The sequence below is a fragment of the Portunus trituberculatus genome, chromosome 47 (genome assembly GCF_017591435.1).
Source record: "Portunus trituberculatus isolate SZX2019 chromosome 47, ASM1759143v1, whole genome shotgun sequence".
NCBI classification, from domain to species: domain Eukaryota; kingdom Metazoa; phylum Arthropoda; class Malacostraca; order Decapoda; family Portunidae; genus Portunus; species Portunus trituberculatus.
In genome coordinates, this window is record NC_059301.1 from 2,073,299 (window position 1) to 2,092,605 (window position 19,307).

At 36.5% G+C, this 19,307-nt stretch overlaps 1 protein-coding gene across 8 annotated transcripts in view; it reads right to left on the reverse strand.

Annotated features, from left to right (window-relative positions):
- LOC123520623 (pre-mRNA-processing factor 40 homolog A-like) overlaps positions 1–19,307 on the reverse strand; it is a 121,823-nt gene that overhangs the window by 49,067 nt on the left and 53,449 nt on the right. For all 8 annotated transcript variants that reach the window (XM_045283074.1, XM_045283080.1, XM_045283079.1 and 5 more), the window contains 4 exons: positions 10,767–10,858; positions 8,773–8,910; positions 6,862–6,984; positions 6,550–6,663 (listed from right to left, as the gene is read on the reverse strand). In XM_045283074.1, the coding sequence (XP_045139009.1) occupies positions 6,550–6,663; positions 6,862–6,984; positions 8,773–8,910; positions 10,767–10,858 (467 nt within the window). The remainder of the gene's footprint in view (positions 1–6,549; positions 6,664–6,861; positions 6,985–8,772; positions 8,911–10,766; positions 10,859–19,307) is intronic.

Here is a 19,307-nt window from a genome sequence, read left to right on the forward strand (position 1 = left end):
CAACCTAAACCTTCTAAACCTTGGTTTAACTCAGCCTGTTCTCGTGCTATACATGATAGAGAGGTTGCCCACAAAAGGTACTTGAGCCTTCCATCTCCTGAATCTCATGCACTTTATATCTCTGCCGGAATCATGCCAAGTCTGTTCTTCAACTTGCCAAACACTCTTTCATAAATAGGAAATGTCAAAATCTTTCAAACTCAAACTCTCCTCGTGACTTCTGGCATCTAGCCAAAAACATCTCAAATAACTTCACTTCTTCATCTTTCCTCCTTTATTTCATCCTGATGGCACCACTGCCATCTCTTCTGTCTCTAAAGCTGAACTCTTTTCTCAAACCTTTGCTCACAACTCCACCTTGGACGATTCTGGGCTTGTCCCTCCTCTCCTCCTCCCTCTGACTATTTCATGTCTACAATCAAAATTCTTCGTAATGATGTTTTCCATGCCCTTGCTGGCCTAAACCCTCGGAAGGCTTATGGACCTGATGGGGTCCCTCCTATTGTTCTCAAAAACTGTGCTTCTGTGCTTGCACCTTGCCTGGCCAAACTCTTCCAACTTTGTCTATCGACTTCTACCTTTCCTTCCTGCTGGAAGTTCGCCTACATTCAGCCTGTTCCTAAAAGGGTGACCGTTCTAACCCCTCAAACTACCGTCCTATAGCTTTAATCTCTTGCTTGTCTAAAGTTTTTAATCTATCCTGAATAGGAAGATTCTCAAACATCTGTCACTTCACAATCTTCTGTCTGATCGCCAGTATGGCTTCCGTCAAGGTCGCTCTACTGGTGATCTTCTGGCTTTCCTTACTGAGTCTTGGTCATCCTCTTTTAGAGATTTCGGTGAAACTTTTGCTGTTGCGTTAGACATATCAAAAGCTTTTGATAGAGTCTGGCATAAAGCTTTGATTTCAAAACTGCCCTCCTACGGCTTCTATCCTTCTCTCTGCAACTTTATCTCAAGTTTCCTTTCCGACCGCTCTATTGCTGCTGTGGTAGACGGCTACTGTTCTTCTCCTAAACCTATTAATAGTGGTGTTCCTCAGGGTTCTGTCCTGTCACCCACTCTCTTTCTATTATTCATTAATGACCTTCTTAACCAAACTTCTTGCCCTATCCACTCCTACGCTGATGATACCACCCTACATCTTTCCACGTTCTTTCAGAGACGTCCAACCCTTCAGGAAATTAACAGATCACGCGGGACGCCACGGAACGCCTGACTTCCGATCTTTCTAAGATTTCCGATTGGGGCAGAGAAAATCTAGTAGTTTTCAATGCCTCAAAACTCAATTCCTCCATCTATCAACTCGACACAACCTTCCAGACAACTATCCCTCTTCTTCAATGACACTCAACTGTCTCCCTCTTCCACAATGAATATCCTCGGTCTGTCCTTTGCTCATAATCTTAACTGGAAACTTCACATCTCATCTCTTGCTAAAACAGCTTCTATGAAGTTAGGTGTTCTGAGGCGTCTCCGACAGTTTTCTCGCCCCTCCAACTGCTTACTCTGTATAAGGGCCTTATCCGTCCCTGTATGGAGTACTCTTCGCATGTTTGGGGGGTTCCAGTCACACAGCTTTGCTTGATAGGGTGGAATCGAAAGCTCTTCATCTTATCAACTCCCTCCTCTGACTAACTGTCTTCAGTCTCTTTCTCACTGCTGAAATGTTTCATCCCTTTCTATATTTTATCGCTATTTTCATGGTAACTGTTCTACTGATCTTGCTAACTGCATGCCTCCTTTCCTCCTGCAGCCACGCTGCACAAGGCTTTCTTCTTCCTCTCATCCCTATTCTGTCCAACTCTCTAATGCAAGAGTCAACCAGTACTCTCAATCATTCATCCCTTTCACTGGTAAACTCTAGAACTCCCTCCCTGCATCTGTATTTCCGAATTCCTACAACTTGTCTTCTTATATGAGGGAGGTATCGAGGCATTTGCTCCCCTACTTCTGGCTGACGGTTTTGGCACTTTTTGTACTCTTTGGAGCCAGCACTGAAGTGGGCTATTTTTTAACTTTCTTTTTTTTTGCCCTTGGCTGGCCCTCTTCCCTACATAAAAAAAAAGGAGGATACCTGACTCACACACAGCTCTCTCTCTCTCTCTCTGTATCCTCAGTGGAAATTATTTTTCATACGAGGTGTGTACATAATGAAATAAAAATAAAACCATGCCAAGTTTTGAGGAAAAATATATAGTTTGCCTGCTTTTGTCTATTTCTGAAGATGACAAATGACAAATGACATTTTCATGGTAACTGTTCTACTGATCTTGCTAATTGCATGCCTCCTTTCCTCCTGCAGCCACGCTGCACAAGGCTTTCTTCTTCCTCTCATCCCTATTCTGTCCAACTCTCTAATGCAAGAGTCAACCAGTACTCTCAATCATTCATCCCTTTCACTGGTAAACTCTAGAACTCCCTCCCTGCATCTGTATTTCCGAATTCCTACAACTTGTCTTCTTATATGAGGGAGGTATCGAGGCATTTGCTCCCCTACTTCTGGCTGGCGGTTTTGGCACTTTTTGTACTCTTTGGAGCCAGCACTGAAGTGGGCTTTTTTTTAACTTTCTTTTTTTTTTTGCCCTTGGCTGGCCCTCTTCCCTACATAAAAAAAAAGGAGGATACCTGACTCACACACAGCTCTCTCTCTCTCTGTATCCTCAGTGGAAATTATTTTTCATACGAGGTGTGTACATAATGAAATAAAAATAAAACCATGCCAAGTTTTGAGGAAAAATATAGTTTGCCTGCTTTTGTCTATTTCTGAAGATGACAAATGACAAATGACAAAAAAAAAAAAAAAAAAAATAAAAAAATAAATAAATAAACAATAAAATAAATAAATAAATAAATAAAATAAATAAATAAAAAACATCCATATTTATGATAAAAATATCATAAGTTTTATATTTACATAATATTATTGTTTCCATAGAAAAATAACAACGTTACTACCAGCAGGGGGCATCGGTACCATTCCTGGTATAACCCAATCTTACACCTTTGTAATAGTGATGAAAGTCAAGTAAGCCATAGTATCATATACGACCTACATTCTGAAAGATCTCCTACAGTATGTGGTGAAAAAAACCACATCATCTTAGCAGAATGTAGCTATAAGACAGTATGCACATCCTCAGATATGTCATGAGCTCTACGAAGATACAAAATATGCATCCTTGTGTTGAAAGGGTTAAGATCAAGGGGTGGGAGGCATGTGGTATAATACAATTAACTGTGTATTAGAGTTCACAGTGGTGCAAGTGGTTAAACAAATTTTAGTTGGTAACGGTGGAAAATATATGAAATGAAAAAGGTTAGCAGAGGTTGGGAAGGTCTGTTGGTTGTTGTACTATTGTGAGGGTGTTATGACTGTGTCTGCTGGTGCTGGTCTCCCTGATTCTGAGGCTATTTGTGGGTCTTGGCATCCCGGTTTGATATAGTGCTAGCATGTTGGAAGGGGATTTGCTAAGGCTGTTATATGATCCTAAAGGGTGCCATGAATGTTCATAGTACATAGCAGAGACATGATTATTGCCACTGGTTGCTATTCTTTCCAAGATAGATCTGAGGTTTCTTGGCACGAGACAAGTGTGAATAATTTTTGTTTTCCATCTCTATTAAAGATAGAGATCCAGCCTTCCATCTATCTAAACTCAAATTGTTTATATCTTTGCCTGAAATTATGTCAACATCTTCTAATTTACTAAAAGCTCTTTCATCAAAAAACAACATGAAATATTTTGGATCCTCTTTTTGTCAAAAATATTTCTTCATTTCTCCTACCTGAGTTTCATCTAGATGGCAACACTACCATTTCCTTTATTTCAAAGCTAAGTTCTTCAGATCTTTCCTAAGGATTCAACACTTAATAATTCTAAGCTTGCTTCTTTTACTTCCTCCTTCTAACAATATTATGCCTCTTATGAAAATCCTCCATGATGACGTCTTTTATGTCCTTACTGGTTTTTATACAGGCAACCTCCGATTAACCCTTAGCCGGCGGTGGAACTATATATAGACGGTCCTGATTGTATCAAAAATTTGCGGGGTGACTATATATAGACTCGTCTCCAAAATTTATCCCTTGTATTTCTAAGCATCGACTATATATAGACGGCCACGTGTGAGTGCCCCCGAGCCACAAAAATGATAACTGGCAACTCAAGAGTGGCCTTGGTGTACGTGACTTCTCACACTCATACCACACTCTGTTCCCAGCTTTCAGGCAGGGTGGAGTGCTCCTGTCTGCCTGTCATTCCACCAATATAGTATTATTTTTGGACATATTTGGGAATTTTAGGCACAACCATGCTTCCTACAAGGAGGAGAATCACTGATGAGGATTTACAGCTGATTCTAGCGCATGATTTAGATGATGAGTTAGTAAGAGAGGAAACCATCACATAACTGAAAAAGCAAAAAACAAAAACAAAAAAAATTGGGAGGGTGGAGGGAAACCACATCCAGGTCACAAGTCCTGGACACATTTTTTAATGTGGGTGTGAGTGACTCCATTATCCTAGTAAACATATAAAGAAATTTCACTTTAAAGCCTAAAGTTTGATTTGAGAAACTTGTAAACACGGCGCGAAATTGCGGTAGAGTCTATATAAAGATGCTGTCAAAACGTAACAAAATGCGGTGTAACTAAATTTATGCTGCACACCAGTAGGCGGCAGAAGCTATATATAGACGATTCACATTTTAGGAGACAGCCAACGTCCACTGCCGCCGGCTAGGGGTTAACGAACGTTCACACAACGAAATTTCGCTACAACGAACGTTTCCTTTTACTACCATCTGCTCGTATAACGAACACCAAACTCACTTTAACGAAATTTGATCTAGGTAATTTTTTCCAAGTTTGAGAGCCCCACCGTATCACGCAAGCCGACAGGCTTTTGAATACTTCAGCGCCTCTCGTGGACAAAACACGCACCACTCACTCCCCTACCCTTTCCCGCTTTTAGTTCAAAACAAAAACAGCGTCAGCAGCAGCTCACCTTCTCTCGCTCAACATGCCCTGCAACCAGCCCTGCAATGTCACCTAGTGTTGCTAAGAAGACCGGGATGTCTCTTATTCACGAAGTGAAGCTGGATATTATTCACAGACACGAGGTGAGAAAACTTATAGCATTGCTCGCCACCATGGCTTGACTCCATCTACTGTCTCTACTATTTTCAAGTCAGCAGACTCTATTAAGAAGGCTGGTGAGACTGTATCTTCCTTGCAAGCTAAAAGAACCACCTGAGCTCGTGACTCTGCAATGGATAAAATGGAAAGCCTTGTGGAAATGTGGTACATAAGTTTTGTATGCAGTACAATGATGTGTCTTTTGTTTACATTCCACAGGTTGCCGGTTAGTGTCTTTCCCACTCCACTCCACTCTCCCTCCCTTCATAAATTTAAGATCATCAACATTATAAAGTTACTTACATACATACATTAGTGTACATTATAATGAGTTAGTCTTAAATTAAACTGCTTAAATGTTTAACTTCAAAATTTTTACTTTCATTAAACCTTTTACTGTACTATGATATACTCTCGCTTTGTTTACTCTCAATGGAAGTTCAAGTCAGGGGTCAACTTGTTATAATTAGTTCGCTTAACGAAAATACACGCAACGAAGTTTTTTAAGAACGTAACCTGTTCGTTAAGCGGGGGTTGCCTGTACTTTGAAAGCTCATGAATCTGATAGTATGCCTTTGATTGTTCTTTTTAACTTTTAACAAGATGATTCTTTAGGTTCTACCTGCTCATAATACTTTAATAATTATCAGTATACAAAGATTAAGTAAACCACAATCCAATGGCAATGTCCTTACTGAGTTTTGCTCCTTTTATCTTAGAGATTCTGATGATTTTGCTGTTATCTAAAGCCTTTCTAAAAATCTTGAATTTCCAAGCTTATTGTATAACTTTATCTATACCTCTGCACCTTCATTGCAAATACTTCCTTTGTAGTTGTTCTAATGATCACATATGGACTCTATACTCTGCACCTACATTGCAATTACTTCCTCTCTAGTTGTTCTAATGATGCAATGGTAGATGATGCCAACAGTCTATTCCAAGACCTCCCAATACATAGAATTGGTATAGGTACCCAATAAAATGGACATAAGTAATAAAGTGAGAAATAATACTCAGAGTAGCAACTAAGATGGTCCCGAGTCTGTAGGATGTGTAATATAAGGAAAGGTTAGCAACCCTAGACCTAGTCTAAAGAAAAGGGAATACAGTAACCTAGCTGAAATTTATTACAAAACTATGAAAAAATAGAGAAAGTGGATAAAGATGATCTATTCTAATGGGATGCAAGAGAAAAGAAAAAAAAATTGTAGAAGGGACACCAAGATATATAACTTCCTGCATAAAACTATATAAATCTGGCATGATCTGGAAGCAAAAGTGGTCCATGCAAGAACTATCCATGAATCAAAAATAAAGCTGTGCAATGTCAGATACAGTAGATCAATACAAACATAAATATTTTCCTGCATGTTACAACCAAGTAAATATATGTAGATAATACAAACCTTCATATTTCTCTTCCGCATGGCTTTGTTCTCTTCCTTCTCCTTCTTGGCCAAGTTGAACACTACATCCTCATATACTTCACGCCTCTCAGCTTCTGGCACACATTTCCACATCTGAGAAAGCAATGAATCATGAATTACTTTACAGGATGATGCAATGTTCTAAATTACAAACCCATTGTGAAGCTAGAGTAGTCTCATTATATATAATGTAGTATAAAAACTAGATGTTGGACTAAAAATATGCAATAATAACCTGAAGAGAAAGAGACAAAGAAGAGAAAAAAATCAAGAAAAGGAAAAAAAGTCTACCTCCAGATGCTGGAACATCTCATGACAGCGGTAATACTTAATGGTGGAATTCATGCGCTCATTGTTTAGGAGGAATTGTTCTAGGTCCTCTTTAGCCTTCTTAGCACGCAGTCGCTGCTCCTCCTGAAGAACAATAGGTGAAATTTGTGAGACTTACATGGAAGATTAAGTTTTCAATAAACAAAACAGTAGCAATAAAAAAAAAAAAAAAAAAAAAAAAAAAAAAAATATATATATATATATATATATATATATATATATATATATATATATATATATATATATATATATATATATATATATATATATATATATATATATATATATATATATATATATATATATATATATATATATATATATATATATATATATATATATATATATATATATATATATATATATATATATATATATATATATATATATATATATATATATATATATATATATATATATATATATATATTATATATATATATATATATATATATATATATATATATATATATATATATATATATATATATATATATATATATATATATATATATATTCTTTATTGATATATATATATATATATATATATATATATATATATATATATATATATATATATATATATATATATATATATATATATATATATAATAATAATAATAATAATAATAATAATAATAATAATAATAATAATAATAATAATAATAATAATAATAATAATAATAAAATAATAATAATAATAATAAAATAATAATGCAATTGTTAATTGACTTGTGGTTAAGTTACATTACAATTAACCAATTTGTAAGTTGATATAATTGTATATCACTCAGTATGTGTGTGTGTTACAGGAAGCTATATTTGTGCTATCCTGTCTCTGTTATTCTTAAATCTATCCAACTTTATCTTAAAGTTAAATATGGTTGTTGCTATAATCACTTCTCTGTCCAATGCATTCCAAACTTCAGCAGTTCTATATGTAAAATTGTATTTTTTGATGTCTCTCATGCATATGCCCTTCTCTGATTTCTTCCTGCACCCAACTGTGTTTTGCTTGTTCAGCAATATCAAGTCCTCCCTATCAACTTTCTCTAATCCTAATCCTTCTATCAATTGAAACACTGCAAACAAAATCTTACCTGGTTTTTCTTTGCTCTAAGAACATTATGTCTAGTCTAAGCAATCTCTTATCATAAGGTCTCTTAAACTTGAAATTATTTTGGCTAGAGCTTGTTGTACTACCTATCCCCTCCAGCTTTTTAATGTCCTTCAGACTCAGTGACCAAATCACTGCTGCATATTCTAATCTTGGATATATCATAGTTACAATAATCTTCATCATAGCCTAATCAATGTAAGAAAATACCACCCTTATGTTACTAAGACTGCATGTTTGCCTCCCAATTTTATCAATGTGTTTTCTCAGTGTCATATTATCCATTCCATTGGTTTCAAAAGACTCCATAGTCTTTGTTAACCCTATCATACATTTTCTCTGAGTCTATGAATGCCAAAAGACTTCCTCTTCTTTCCTCTAAAACTTTTCATACAATGGACTTATTGGAAATATCTGGTCAACATAATCTTTTACCTTTCTACTATATTTGTCTTTTCTCCTTCAACATCTTTTTAGCTACATTTTCATGTGTTGCTCAAACTATATAACTTGATCAAATATGAGGAAAGACCAGTGTGAAAAGAGTGTCATATTCAAGAACAATGTCTGGGAAGCAAGAAATCAGTTGTGCATTATGAGGGAAGAACAATATTGAATACATAGATATGTGGTCTTAAAAGTTCCTATGAGAGATTTCTGTACATTTAAATAAACAGATCATAGCATGGCAACCATCCATAGATAAATATCAATTTAATTGCAATTTGAATATTGTAAATAAGATATCAATATACCTTCTCCTCCTTGGCACGCTGCACCTTGTATGCATTAAATGCCTGTTTTTTCTCATTGAGTTTGTTGAATGCCTCATACCGTACATCATTCTGGATCACGCGCACTGCTCGGTCCCATGTGGCATCACTTGATACACCCTAGAGAAAGAGATTGATTATATTTATTAGCCTTTTCATGCAAGTTCAGTAATCAACAATAGTGAAGAAAAGAAAGGAGCTAATGAGCTAAAGCTCTTATATATCACAATAAATATGAAGACAAAACACACACAGCATAATGGCACTGCACTGCTGAGTCACACCAAACGTGAGTACAAAGCAAAATTGTGTGTTGGTTGCACTACTATTACACCAATGTGAGGATGAAACATGCTCATGCAGTGGCTGGCCCTGCATCACACCAAATGAGAGGACAGACCACACACACCTGTGTGGCAGTTGCACTGCAACACCACACTAAATGTTAATACAAAACATACATAGTCTGGCAATACTGCACTGTTGTACACTGCTGAATGACAAAACAAAACATATTGATGTGGCAGCTACACTGTTGTGCCACACTAAATATGAGAACAAAACACAAACTTATGGGATATGAACCTGCACTACTGTGTGAAACAGAATGTAAGGGCAAAATACACACTCACACAGTACTAGACTATGTGGCTAGTATAATGGCGGGTTTACACGTGCCAATTTGTGGATGAAATTTTACATTGGTAGAATTCCCGACTCATCCCTTCTAGTCAGAAAGTGTCACACGTAGCGACTGAAAAGTATCGACTAGTTGGCACCTTGGCGGGAAGTGAATGTAAACAAACAGCTAACCGTCAAGATGTCTTCCTCCAGTGACGATTCTGAAGCTGTGGTTGCTCTTCTTTTGGCATACCGGAGGAGTCAATAGAAAAGAAAACGCCTGTGGATACGTCCCTGGCTAAGTAGAAGGAAAGAAAGGAGTGTCTACCATATCCTAAATTAGCCTACATTTCTCATAAGAAAATTGTTAATCTTAAGAAGACTATGCACAATTGTGATCAAGTTAAATTCTGACAAGTCTTCAATCCTCACCTCCAACAACACCCTGCATTGAGGGAAACAGTTCTTGTAGAGCGGCAGCTTTTTCATTGAATGTGTTCTTTTCCCTTACCAACTCTAACATCTTCTCTATAGGGAGGCGGTGGCATAGTGGATAAGGTGGTGAGCGTGGGATCGGGCAGATGTCCACACGTAGGTTCGAATCCCACCAAGTACAACCTTAAAACGCTTTGCCATTTGTCGAGTGGTTTAAAGTTACCTACATATCACCATGATACCCTGGTTCTAGGTGGTTACACCAAAGATGAGCTTGGGTGGTGATATGGGCCCTAATATGGGTACCACTATAAATAAAATTGCCTGCGCCACTAATGGGCGGAAGCTGAACAGTGCTTTCCATACACTCTTCAAGTGTGCCTACAGGCGCTATAGGCCTTACCGCAAAAAAAAAAAAAAAAAAAAAAAAAAAAAAACCTAGAGACCACATTTTCAAAGCTTACTCTGTGATGTCATGAAGTAAATAAAGATGCAAATTGACTAAGACCAACATGTTAGTCTTGTTTTGCAACTGGTTTCTCTCGTTGCTAGGCACCAATTTTGAGTTGGAAACTCTACCAATGAAATATTTCAGTCACAAATTGGCAAATGTGAACCTGCCTTAAGTTAGCATTTATAAGCAAGTTTCATTGTGACATGTCTAAAGAAAAATAAAAAAAAAAAAAATAAATAAATAAAATAAATGAATAAATAAATAACTAAATAAAATAAATAAATAAATAAAAATGGACATTTAATTATATAAAACATAAAAACTAAATTTCTCTCACACACATACAAGCACATATGCACAAAACCTGAGACAAAACAGTGTCACATAAACTAAAGATAGACCAAGATATGCAGACATAATAGATTAATGATAGTATGCACAAGTGTCAACTCTGAATGTTCTTTACCTTGTCTCTGAGGAACTCTTTAAAGGCTTCCAGTGCTTCTTTCTTGTCCTTGAACACCAACTGCTTGGGTTCCACTGTCTCCTTCACCTCAACTGCACAACAATATTAATAAATTTATTTCTCTCTCTCTCTCACACACACACACACACACACACACACACACACACACACACACACTACAGACATACATGGAAAAAGTATTACTTTAATCTATATGTATAGGCAGAAATTGCTGTCAACTTGTCAAGGTTTCCAGGAAGAACATAACAGAATTACTACACATTCTAATATAAAATAAACACACACACAAACATAAACACATACACATCCAAATAGTGTAAAGAGAAGACAACAACAAACAAAATATCCTGCTGTTTTCATCACTGAAAGCTGTTCCTTATAGATGGATACTGAGGAAGGAATCATGCTAGTGTTGCTTCTGCTGTCCTGTTTCCAAAAACAGGTTGGTGGAAAGGGAGAATAACCACCATAATGATTGGAAAAAATGGTGGCAACTTCTGCTCCTACTTTGTTAGGGACAAGAATTTTTCTGGCTTTGGAGAGAATATGAAAAGCATTAGATAGATCATAATGAGAAGAATCATTGAGCTGGAGAGTGGAATGAAGTGAGAATATACAAGATGGAAAGAATGTGATTGAAGTTTTGACTACTGAGACTTAAAGAAAGCATTTGAAAAGGCCCCTCAGAGAAGGTTATTGTAAAATCTTGAACAAAACGGGAGGCTAAAGGGAGGGCTTCTGAAATGGATGGAAGACTTTTGAAAAGTAGAGAAATGAGAATAATTATAAGGGACAAAAAATTGTCCTGGAAAAGTCTTAAGTGGAGTTCCACAGGGACTGGTATTAGCATCAATAATGTTTGCAGTCTATGTGAATGATATATCAGAGAATACAGAGTTTTATCAGTCTGTTTCCAGATGATGCAAAATTCATGAGAAGGATAAAGACAATAGAAGATTGTTAGGCATTACAATGACAGACAAAATAGTGGAATGGTTATGCACATGAGAAATGGAATTCAATATAAAAAAGGGTGCAGCATATTAGAATTTGGAAGGAGCAAAAGATGGCTGGAGGGAGTTTACTCAATGGGGAATGAAGAAATTAAAAGAAGCCTTAAGAAAAGACTTCGGAGTAACCATTATGGATAACATGTCACAAGAAAGCACATAAATAGAATAAATAGACAATGACTCTAAGACACACTAAAATTAGAATATGAAGCAACAGCATGATCACTGAGTAAACAAACAAAAAAAAAAAAAAAAAAAAAAAAAAAAAAAAAAAAAAAAAAAAGGAAACTAGTAAGAATACAGAGGGCAGTAACAAAGCTTCCTCTGGTTTTAATGAAACTGTCAAATGAAGAAAGGCTACAAATATTAGGTCCTACAACATTAGAACAGAGGAGGGAAAAAGGAGATTTAATAGCAGTGTACAATGTGATGAAAAGGCTGAAAAAACTAAACAGAGAAGGCTTACTAATTTGGGACACCAGTGACACAAGACAGCATGGAATGAAATTAAGAAAGGATACTTGCAGAAAAGATATCAAGAAGTTCAGCTTTCCACAAAGATGTGTAGAGGTGTGGAATGGTATAGATAAGAAAGTCGTTGAAGCAAGAGCAATTCACAAGTTCAAAGAAATGTTTCATAGATATGGAGACGGGACAGCATGAGCATTAATCTTTTCCTGTATGTTACAACTTGGTAAATAAATACAACTAGGTACACACACACACACACACACACACACACACATATATAGAAATCCAGCAAATAAGGAAAACTTCAAGGCTGCGAGAAATGAATATGTAAAGGTGAGGAAGGAAGAGGAAAAGAACTTCGAAAAGGACATTGTCGAAAAATGTAAGGAGCAACCAAAATTGTTCTATAGATTCATAAATGGAAAAATTAGGCAAAGAGAAACAATAGAAAGGTTAAAAGGGGAGAACGGGATGATGGAAGACCCAAAAAGTATGGCAGAACTATTGAATAAGAAGTTCCAGGAGGTCTTTACTAAGGAATCCAAATTTGAAAGGCCACAGGGTAATAGAGAGACAATCTATATGAAAGAGATTAAAGTAACCAAGCTTGAAATAAAAGAGTTAATGAAGGAACTGGATGAAGAGAAGGCAATGGGACCAGATGAAGTCTCAGGCAGAATACTGAAAGAATGTAGGGAAGAACTAGTAAGTCCAATATACAACATCATAAAATGCTCAATAGAAAATGGAACAGTACCAGTAGAATGGAAAAGAGCTGAGGTGATTCCCATATATAAGAGCGGAAGGAAGGAAGAACCTTTAAATTACAGACCGGTATCACTAACTAGTGTAATATGCAAGATGTGTGAAAGAATAATAAAGAAACAATGGATCGAGTTCCTTGAACACAACAAATTAATATCAAATAGCCAATTTGGTTTTAGAAAAGACAGTCGTGTGTAACTAATTTATTGAGTTTCTATTCTAGAATAGTTGATAGAGTACAAGAGAGAGAGAGATGGGTTGACTGTATTTATTTTGATTTTAAAAAGGCGTTTGACAAAGTGCCACATGCAAGATTACTATGGAAGTTAGAAGAGAAGGGTGGCTTAAAAGGAAGCACATTGAGATGGATAGAAAATTATTTGAGGGGGAGAGAAATAAGGACAGTAGTTAAAGATATGAAGTCCAAGTGGAGAGCAGTAGAAAGCGGAGTGCCACAGGGGTCAGTATTGGCACCAATACTTTTCCTCATTTATATTAACGACATGCCAGAAGGAGTGAACAGCTACATAAATCTGTTTGCAGATGATACGAAACTGTGCAGAGTTATAAAGCAAAAGGAGGATTGTGAAATACTGCAAGAAGACCTAAATAAGATCTGGGAATGGAGTAAAAGTGGAAATGGAATTCAATGTGAACAAAAGCCATGTCATGGAAATGGGAAAGAGTAAAAGACAACCTGTGGGAATCTATGAGATGGAGTAGAACTGGAGAAAGTTAAAAAGGAAAAGGACTTAGGAGTGACAATGGAAGAAAACAATCAACCAGTAAGCCATATTGATAGAATTTTTAGAGAAACATAATTTGCTAAGGAATATTGGAGTAGCATTTCACTACATGGATAAAGAAATGATGAAGAAATTGATAAGTACTATAATAAGACCCAGATTGGAATATGCAGGAGTAGTGTGGACCACTCATAAAAAGAAACACATAAGGAAGAATGGTTCCAGAATTTGAAGGGATGACATATGAGGAGAGACTAAAGGCTATGGATCTACCAACCCTGGAACAAAGAAGGGAGAGAGGAGATCTGATACACGTTTATAAATTGATCAACGGAATGGACCAAGTGGATAATGAGAAACTGATCCTGAGAGAAGAATATGACATCCGAAGCACAAGATCGCATAGTAAAAAGCCGAGAAAAGGAAGATGTCTGAGAGATGTTAAAAATATAGTTTCCAAAGATGTATTGAGACGTGGAACAGTTTAAATGAAGAAGTAGTGTCTGCAACGAGTGTGCATACTTTTAAAGTAAGATTGGACAGTGTAAATATGGAGATGGGGCCACACGAGCACAAAGCCCAGGCTCTGTAAAACTACAACTAGGTAAATACACACACACACACACACACACACACACACACACACACACACACACACACATTGTAAGGAAGACAAAATATACAAAAACAATACAAAGAGCAGCAATTAAAATGGAATTAAGCCTAAGTGATGTATCTTATGAGAAAAGACCACAAGATGAAATTGTAGTTGTAGTCTATAGTAGACAAAAGGAAACAAAAGTTACTAGAGATGACTTCTATGCAACAAAAAACCTAATAGAATACGGCAACAAATTAAAAAAGATAACTTATGGAAGATGCACAATAAGTTTCCCTTACATGAATAAAAAACCCTAGAATAATTTGGATGGAAATATAATCCATGCTATGAATATAAAAAAATTTAAGACAAGCTTCATGGAGATGGAACAATACAATTATAATTCCTTTCCTATATATCTTAACTAGGTGATACAACTAAAAATACATATGCTAATGATATTGTGTAATAGTTCAACACAATGGAGATTTGTAATATTGTAATATGACCTGAATAATGCAAAATGGCTGTCTCTCAGATAATCCAAAATGGCAAGAGATATAAAAGAGGAAAAAGTACAGGAAACTATGGAGCACGCACGCAGGCACGCACGCACACACACATACACACGCCCGGTAGCTCAGTGGTTCGAGCGCTGGCTTCACAAGCCAGAGGACCGGGGTTCCATTCCTGGCCGGGTGGAGATATTTGGGTGTGTCTCCTTTCACGTAGCCCTGTTCACCTAGCAGTGAGTAGGTACGGAATGTAAATCGAGGAGTTGTGACCTTGTTGTCCCGGTGTGCGGTGTGTGCCTGGTCTCAGGCCTATCCGAAGATCGGAAATAATGAGCTCTGAGCTCGTTCCGTAGGGTAACGTCTGGCTGTCTCGTCAGAGACTGCAGCAGATCAAACAGTGAAGTGAAACACACACACACACACACACACACACACACACACACACACACACACACACACACACACACACACACACACACACACATAAAGCCCAGGCCCTGTAAAACTACAACTAGGTAAATACACACACACACACACACACACACACACACACACACACACACACACACACACACACACACAAAAGGATGATAAAAGAGACATCACCACAGTTACTGCTAGATTCTCCACAATATTAAGTATCTAATGCACAAAATCTGAAGTTTACAAAAAGAAAACATTTCATATATATATATATATATATATATATATATATATATATATATATATATATATATATATATATATATATATATATACTGTATATAGTATATGAGGAAACAAATTCATCATCTCTAAAATGTAAGCCAACATCATATGCAAAGTGAAAGTCTTTAGTATGATTAACACAGTGAGTGCAGCAGTGAATAGCATGTTTATTTTTTTCAACATATCATCATCATCAAAGATCCCACACACACACACACACACACACACACAGTGTAATGTAGTGGTTAGCACACGTGACCCACTATCAGGAAGGCCTGAGTTCGAGTCCCAGGCGTGCAAAGCAAATAGACGAACCTCTTAATGTGTAGCCTCTGTTCACCTAGTAGTAACTAGGAAAGGAATATAATTCAAGGGGTTGTAGCCTTGCTGTCCTGGAGTGTGGTGTGGTCTCAGTCCTACCTGAAGATTGGTCAGTATGAACTCTTCAGGTCTTTCCATAGAGGAAAGGCTGGCTGGTCATGACCATGGCAAATCACACACACACACACACACACACACACACACACACACACACATGCATAACTATGTAATATACAGAGGACCGGTTTACATATTATTGTTCTCCTAATCTGAAGAATAATGTTGTTAGTTTTATACAATTTTTGTCTCAGATCCTTGATAATGGCATAGTCTCTGTGCCAATATGCTGAAAGAAAATAACAATACTAATTACTGCTGCACACAGTCTTATTTATAACAAGAGCCCTAAGGTCTATAAAAAAAAAGAAAAGCTTGTAGTAAAGTTAAAAAATAAAAGATGTGCTAAAGAAATGATTATTCTTTAAGAAATTAGGAATCAATATTATGTTTTATTAGAGAGAGTAAAAGAAACTACGTATCTAAATAATACAATAATGTCTTCCAGTAAGGTGAATAGCCAAGACAAAATGCACATTCAAACACTCACAACCATATTAAAAAGATACCATTCACATTTCTGTGTAAGGAGAGAGAGAGAGAGAGAGAGAGAGAGAGAGAGAGAGAGAGAGAGAGAGAGAGAGAGAGAGAGAGAGAGAGAGAGAGAGAGAGAGAGAGAGAGAGAGAGAGAGAGAGAGAGAGAGAGAGAGAGAGAGAGAGAGAGAGAGAGGTAAAATCCAGTTCATGCAAAATGCAAAAGGAAAACAAAGAAAAGTGCTAAGGATTATGGAAAATAGAGATAAGTGTGATTTACATAAACAGAGGTTCTAAATCATAATGGAGCATTAAAAATTGCTGTACAGTGCTTGTCATGGCATTATGCTGAGTGAGTGCCCCGGCACAATGCTGTGACTAAAAACAGTGGCCTATCATACAAGGAGATCTTTTTCAGTCATGACATTATGCCAGGTACCACCAGTTAGCATGAACTCACTGCCTCCCAATACACACCACAGTATCATCTCATTGCCTTTGTGGCTGTCATGGTGAGAGGAAGTATTGTGCTGTTGTTTTCTCATTGGTGCCATCTTTTGTCAGTGTTTGCTTCTGTTTCTGGGCTGTACCTTGATGACTATGGGTAAAAAGAAGTCATTAACACCTGTAATTACAGCTCAGATCATAGGGCTTCATAAAGCTGGTATCCAGACAGGAGAAATAGTAGGTAATGTTGGTATGCGTGAACAATCTGTGAGACACTGGTTAAAGTGTTTCAAGAACACTGGTGGTGTTGAGTTACCACCTGCTAAACCTCGGCCTGGCCTCTCAAAGAATACATCTCTATGTACTTTAACTGTGCTCAAAAAGGTGTACTCTCTAGCTGCCTTTTGAGCATAGTTAAAGTAAGTACAGATGTCTTCTGCAGGGACCAGGCTGAGGTTTAGTAGATGGTAACTCAACACCAACATTGTCCTTGAAATGCTCCAACCAGTCTCTCACAGATCATTCACTCACATCAACATTCGCCACTATTTCTCTTGTCTGGAGCCCAGATCTGTGATACCCTATGATCTGAGCTATAGTTACAGGTGTTACTCAGTAGACTTCCTTTTACCCATGGTCATCAAGGTACAGCCCGGAAACCAAGGGAAACACTGACAAAAGATAGCACTTATGAGAGAACAACAGCACAACACTTCCTCTTACCACAACAGCTATGGGGGCAAGGGGGCAGTACTGTGGTGTGTATTAGGAGGCAGTGAGGTCATGCTGGTACTCGGCATAATGCCGTGATGAAAAAAGACCCTCCCTGTAGGATAGGCCATTGTTTTTTCATCATGGTATTATGCCAGGGAGATCCCCCGACATATTATTCATATAAATATTACGATATTAAATTAATTATTGAGGCATATCTAATACTGTTGACCCTTGCTAACTCGGACAAATAAGGGGAAAGGTTGGTCCAAGAAACACGACTGTCTGACTTATACAAATTCCTGTTCAGTCATAAAATGGCAGATTGCCGTGATGCTCCTGATGGTTCCTTCTGAACCCTCACATACAAATGAATAATATTTTCTACAAAAGTGGGGATCTGATGCATTATCATCCTATCAAGCTCCATGAAGTTGCCATTGAATAAGCAATCATGTGTGAAAATTTCATGTCAATCAGATGAATACAAATAGCAAAACACAGACGAAATTATGAAAAATCTTTTGGAGCGAATATCTCAAAAAATGATTTTTACACTTATGAAAAAAATTTCACTAAATCAGTATAAACTTTGATCGACTTTTGTTTGATATCATTCTAAACTACAACTTAAATGTAATTTTTTGTTGCAATTGGACTTACTCAATCCCTGGGTCAGTCAGAGTCTGACTTATCATGAAATCTGACTTATCAGGGTCCGAGTTATCGAAGTTCAACAGTATTTGTCTGTAGTTGTCTGGGGTATTTCAGACATTATTAGATGATCTATGATTTGTTAATAACTAATCACTAAATTTGACTTGTCTGTTGACACTTTAATACACCACTGGCGTACATATATCATATTCATGATTGGTATAGTCAAGAATCAGGACTAGTAAAAGTTTAGTTTATAAATTGCTGTTTCCAAAGGCAATCTTCACATTAGAGATTGCATGTTTCACTTAATTGCTGCCAAAACAAAACTTTATTTTGCATTAATATATCCAGTATTTTTATTTCAATATATATAAAAATATTATAAAATGTCATCTGTAATAATGTGATACAATATATATATCTCATTATGTGTATGATGTTAGCTGTTACAATTTTGTTTCATGATGCTTGTTTACTACTAAATGCAACAAATATCTACAACATTGCAGAATCGGTAATCAATCACACAATTTACTAAATAGAGAAAAAAGTAATCAAAAGTGTAAGTTATGTACAGTATCACATTTTTTATGATTCAAAGGAAACCCTTAGGTATATATATTACAAGTGTATTTTCTATTTCTTTTCAATCATATTCATCTAGGATTTTCTTCAGAATTTTCCAGGAAATATAAATAAATATCAATCATGCAGTATTAAGAGAGGAATGGAAAGAAAGAATGAAGTAAAAAGGCACACTGATACATTCAGATCCAACCAGTCTTTAAAGTACCTCTTGCTATCACTACACACACATACAAACACACACACACATACATTATGTGTGCGTGTGTGTGCGTGTGTGTGTGTGTGTGTGTGTGTGTGTGTGTGTATATATATATATATATATATATATATATATATATATATATATATATATATATATATATATATATATATATATATAT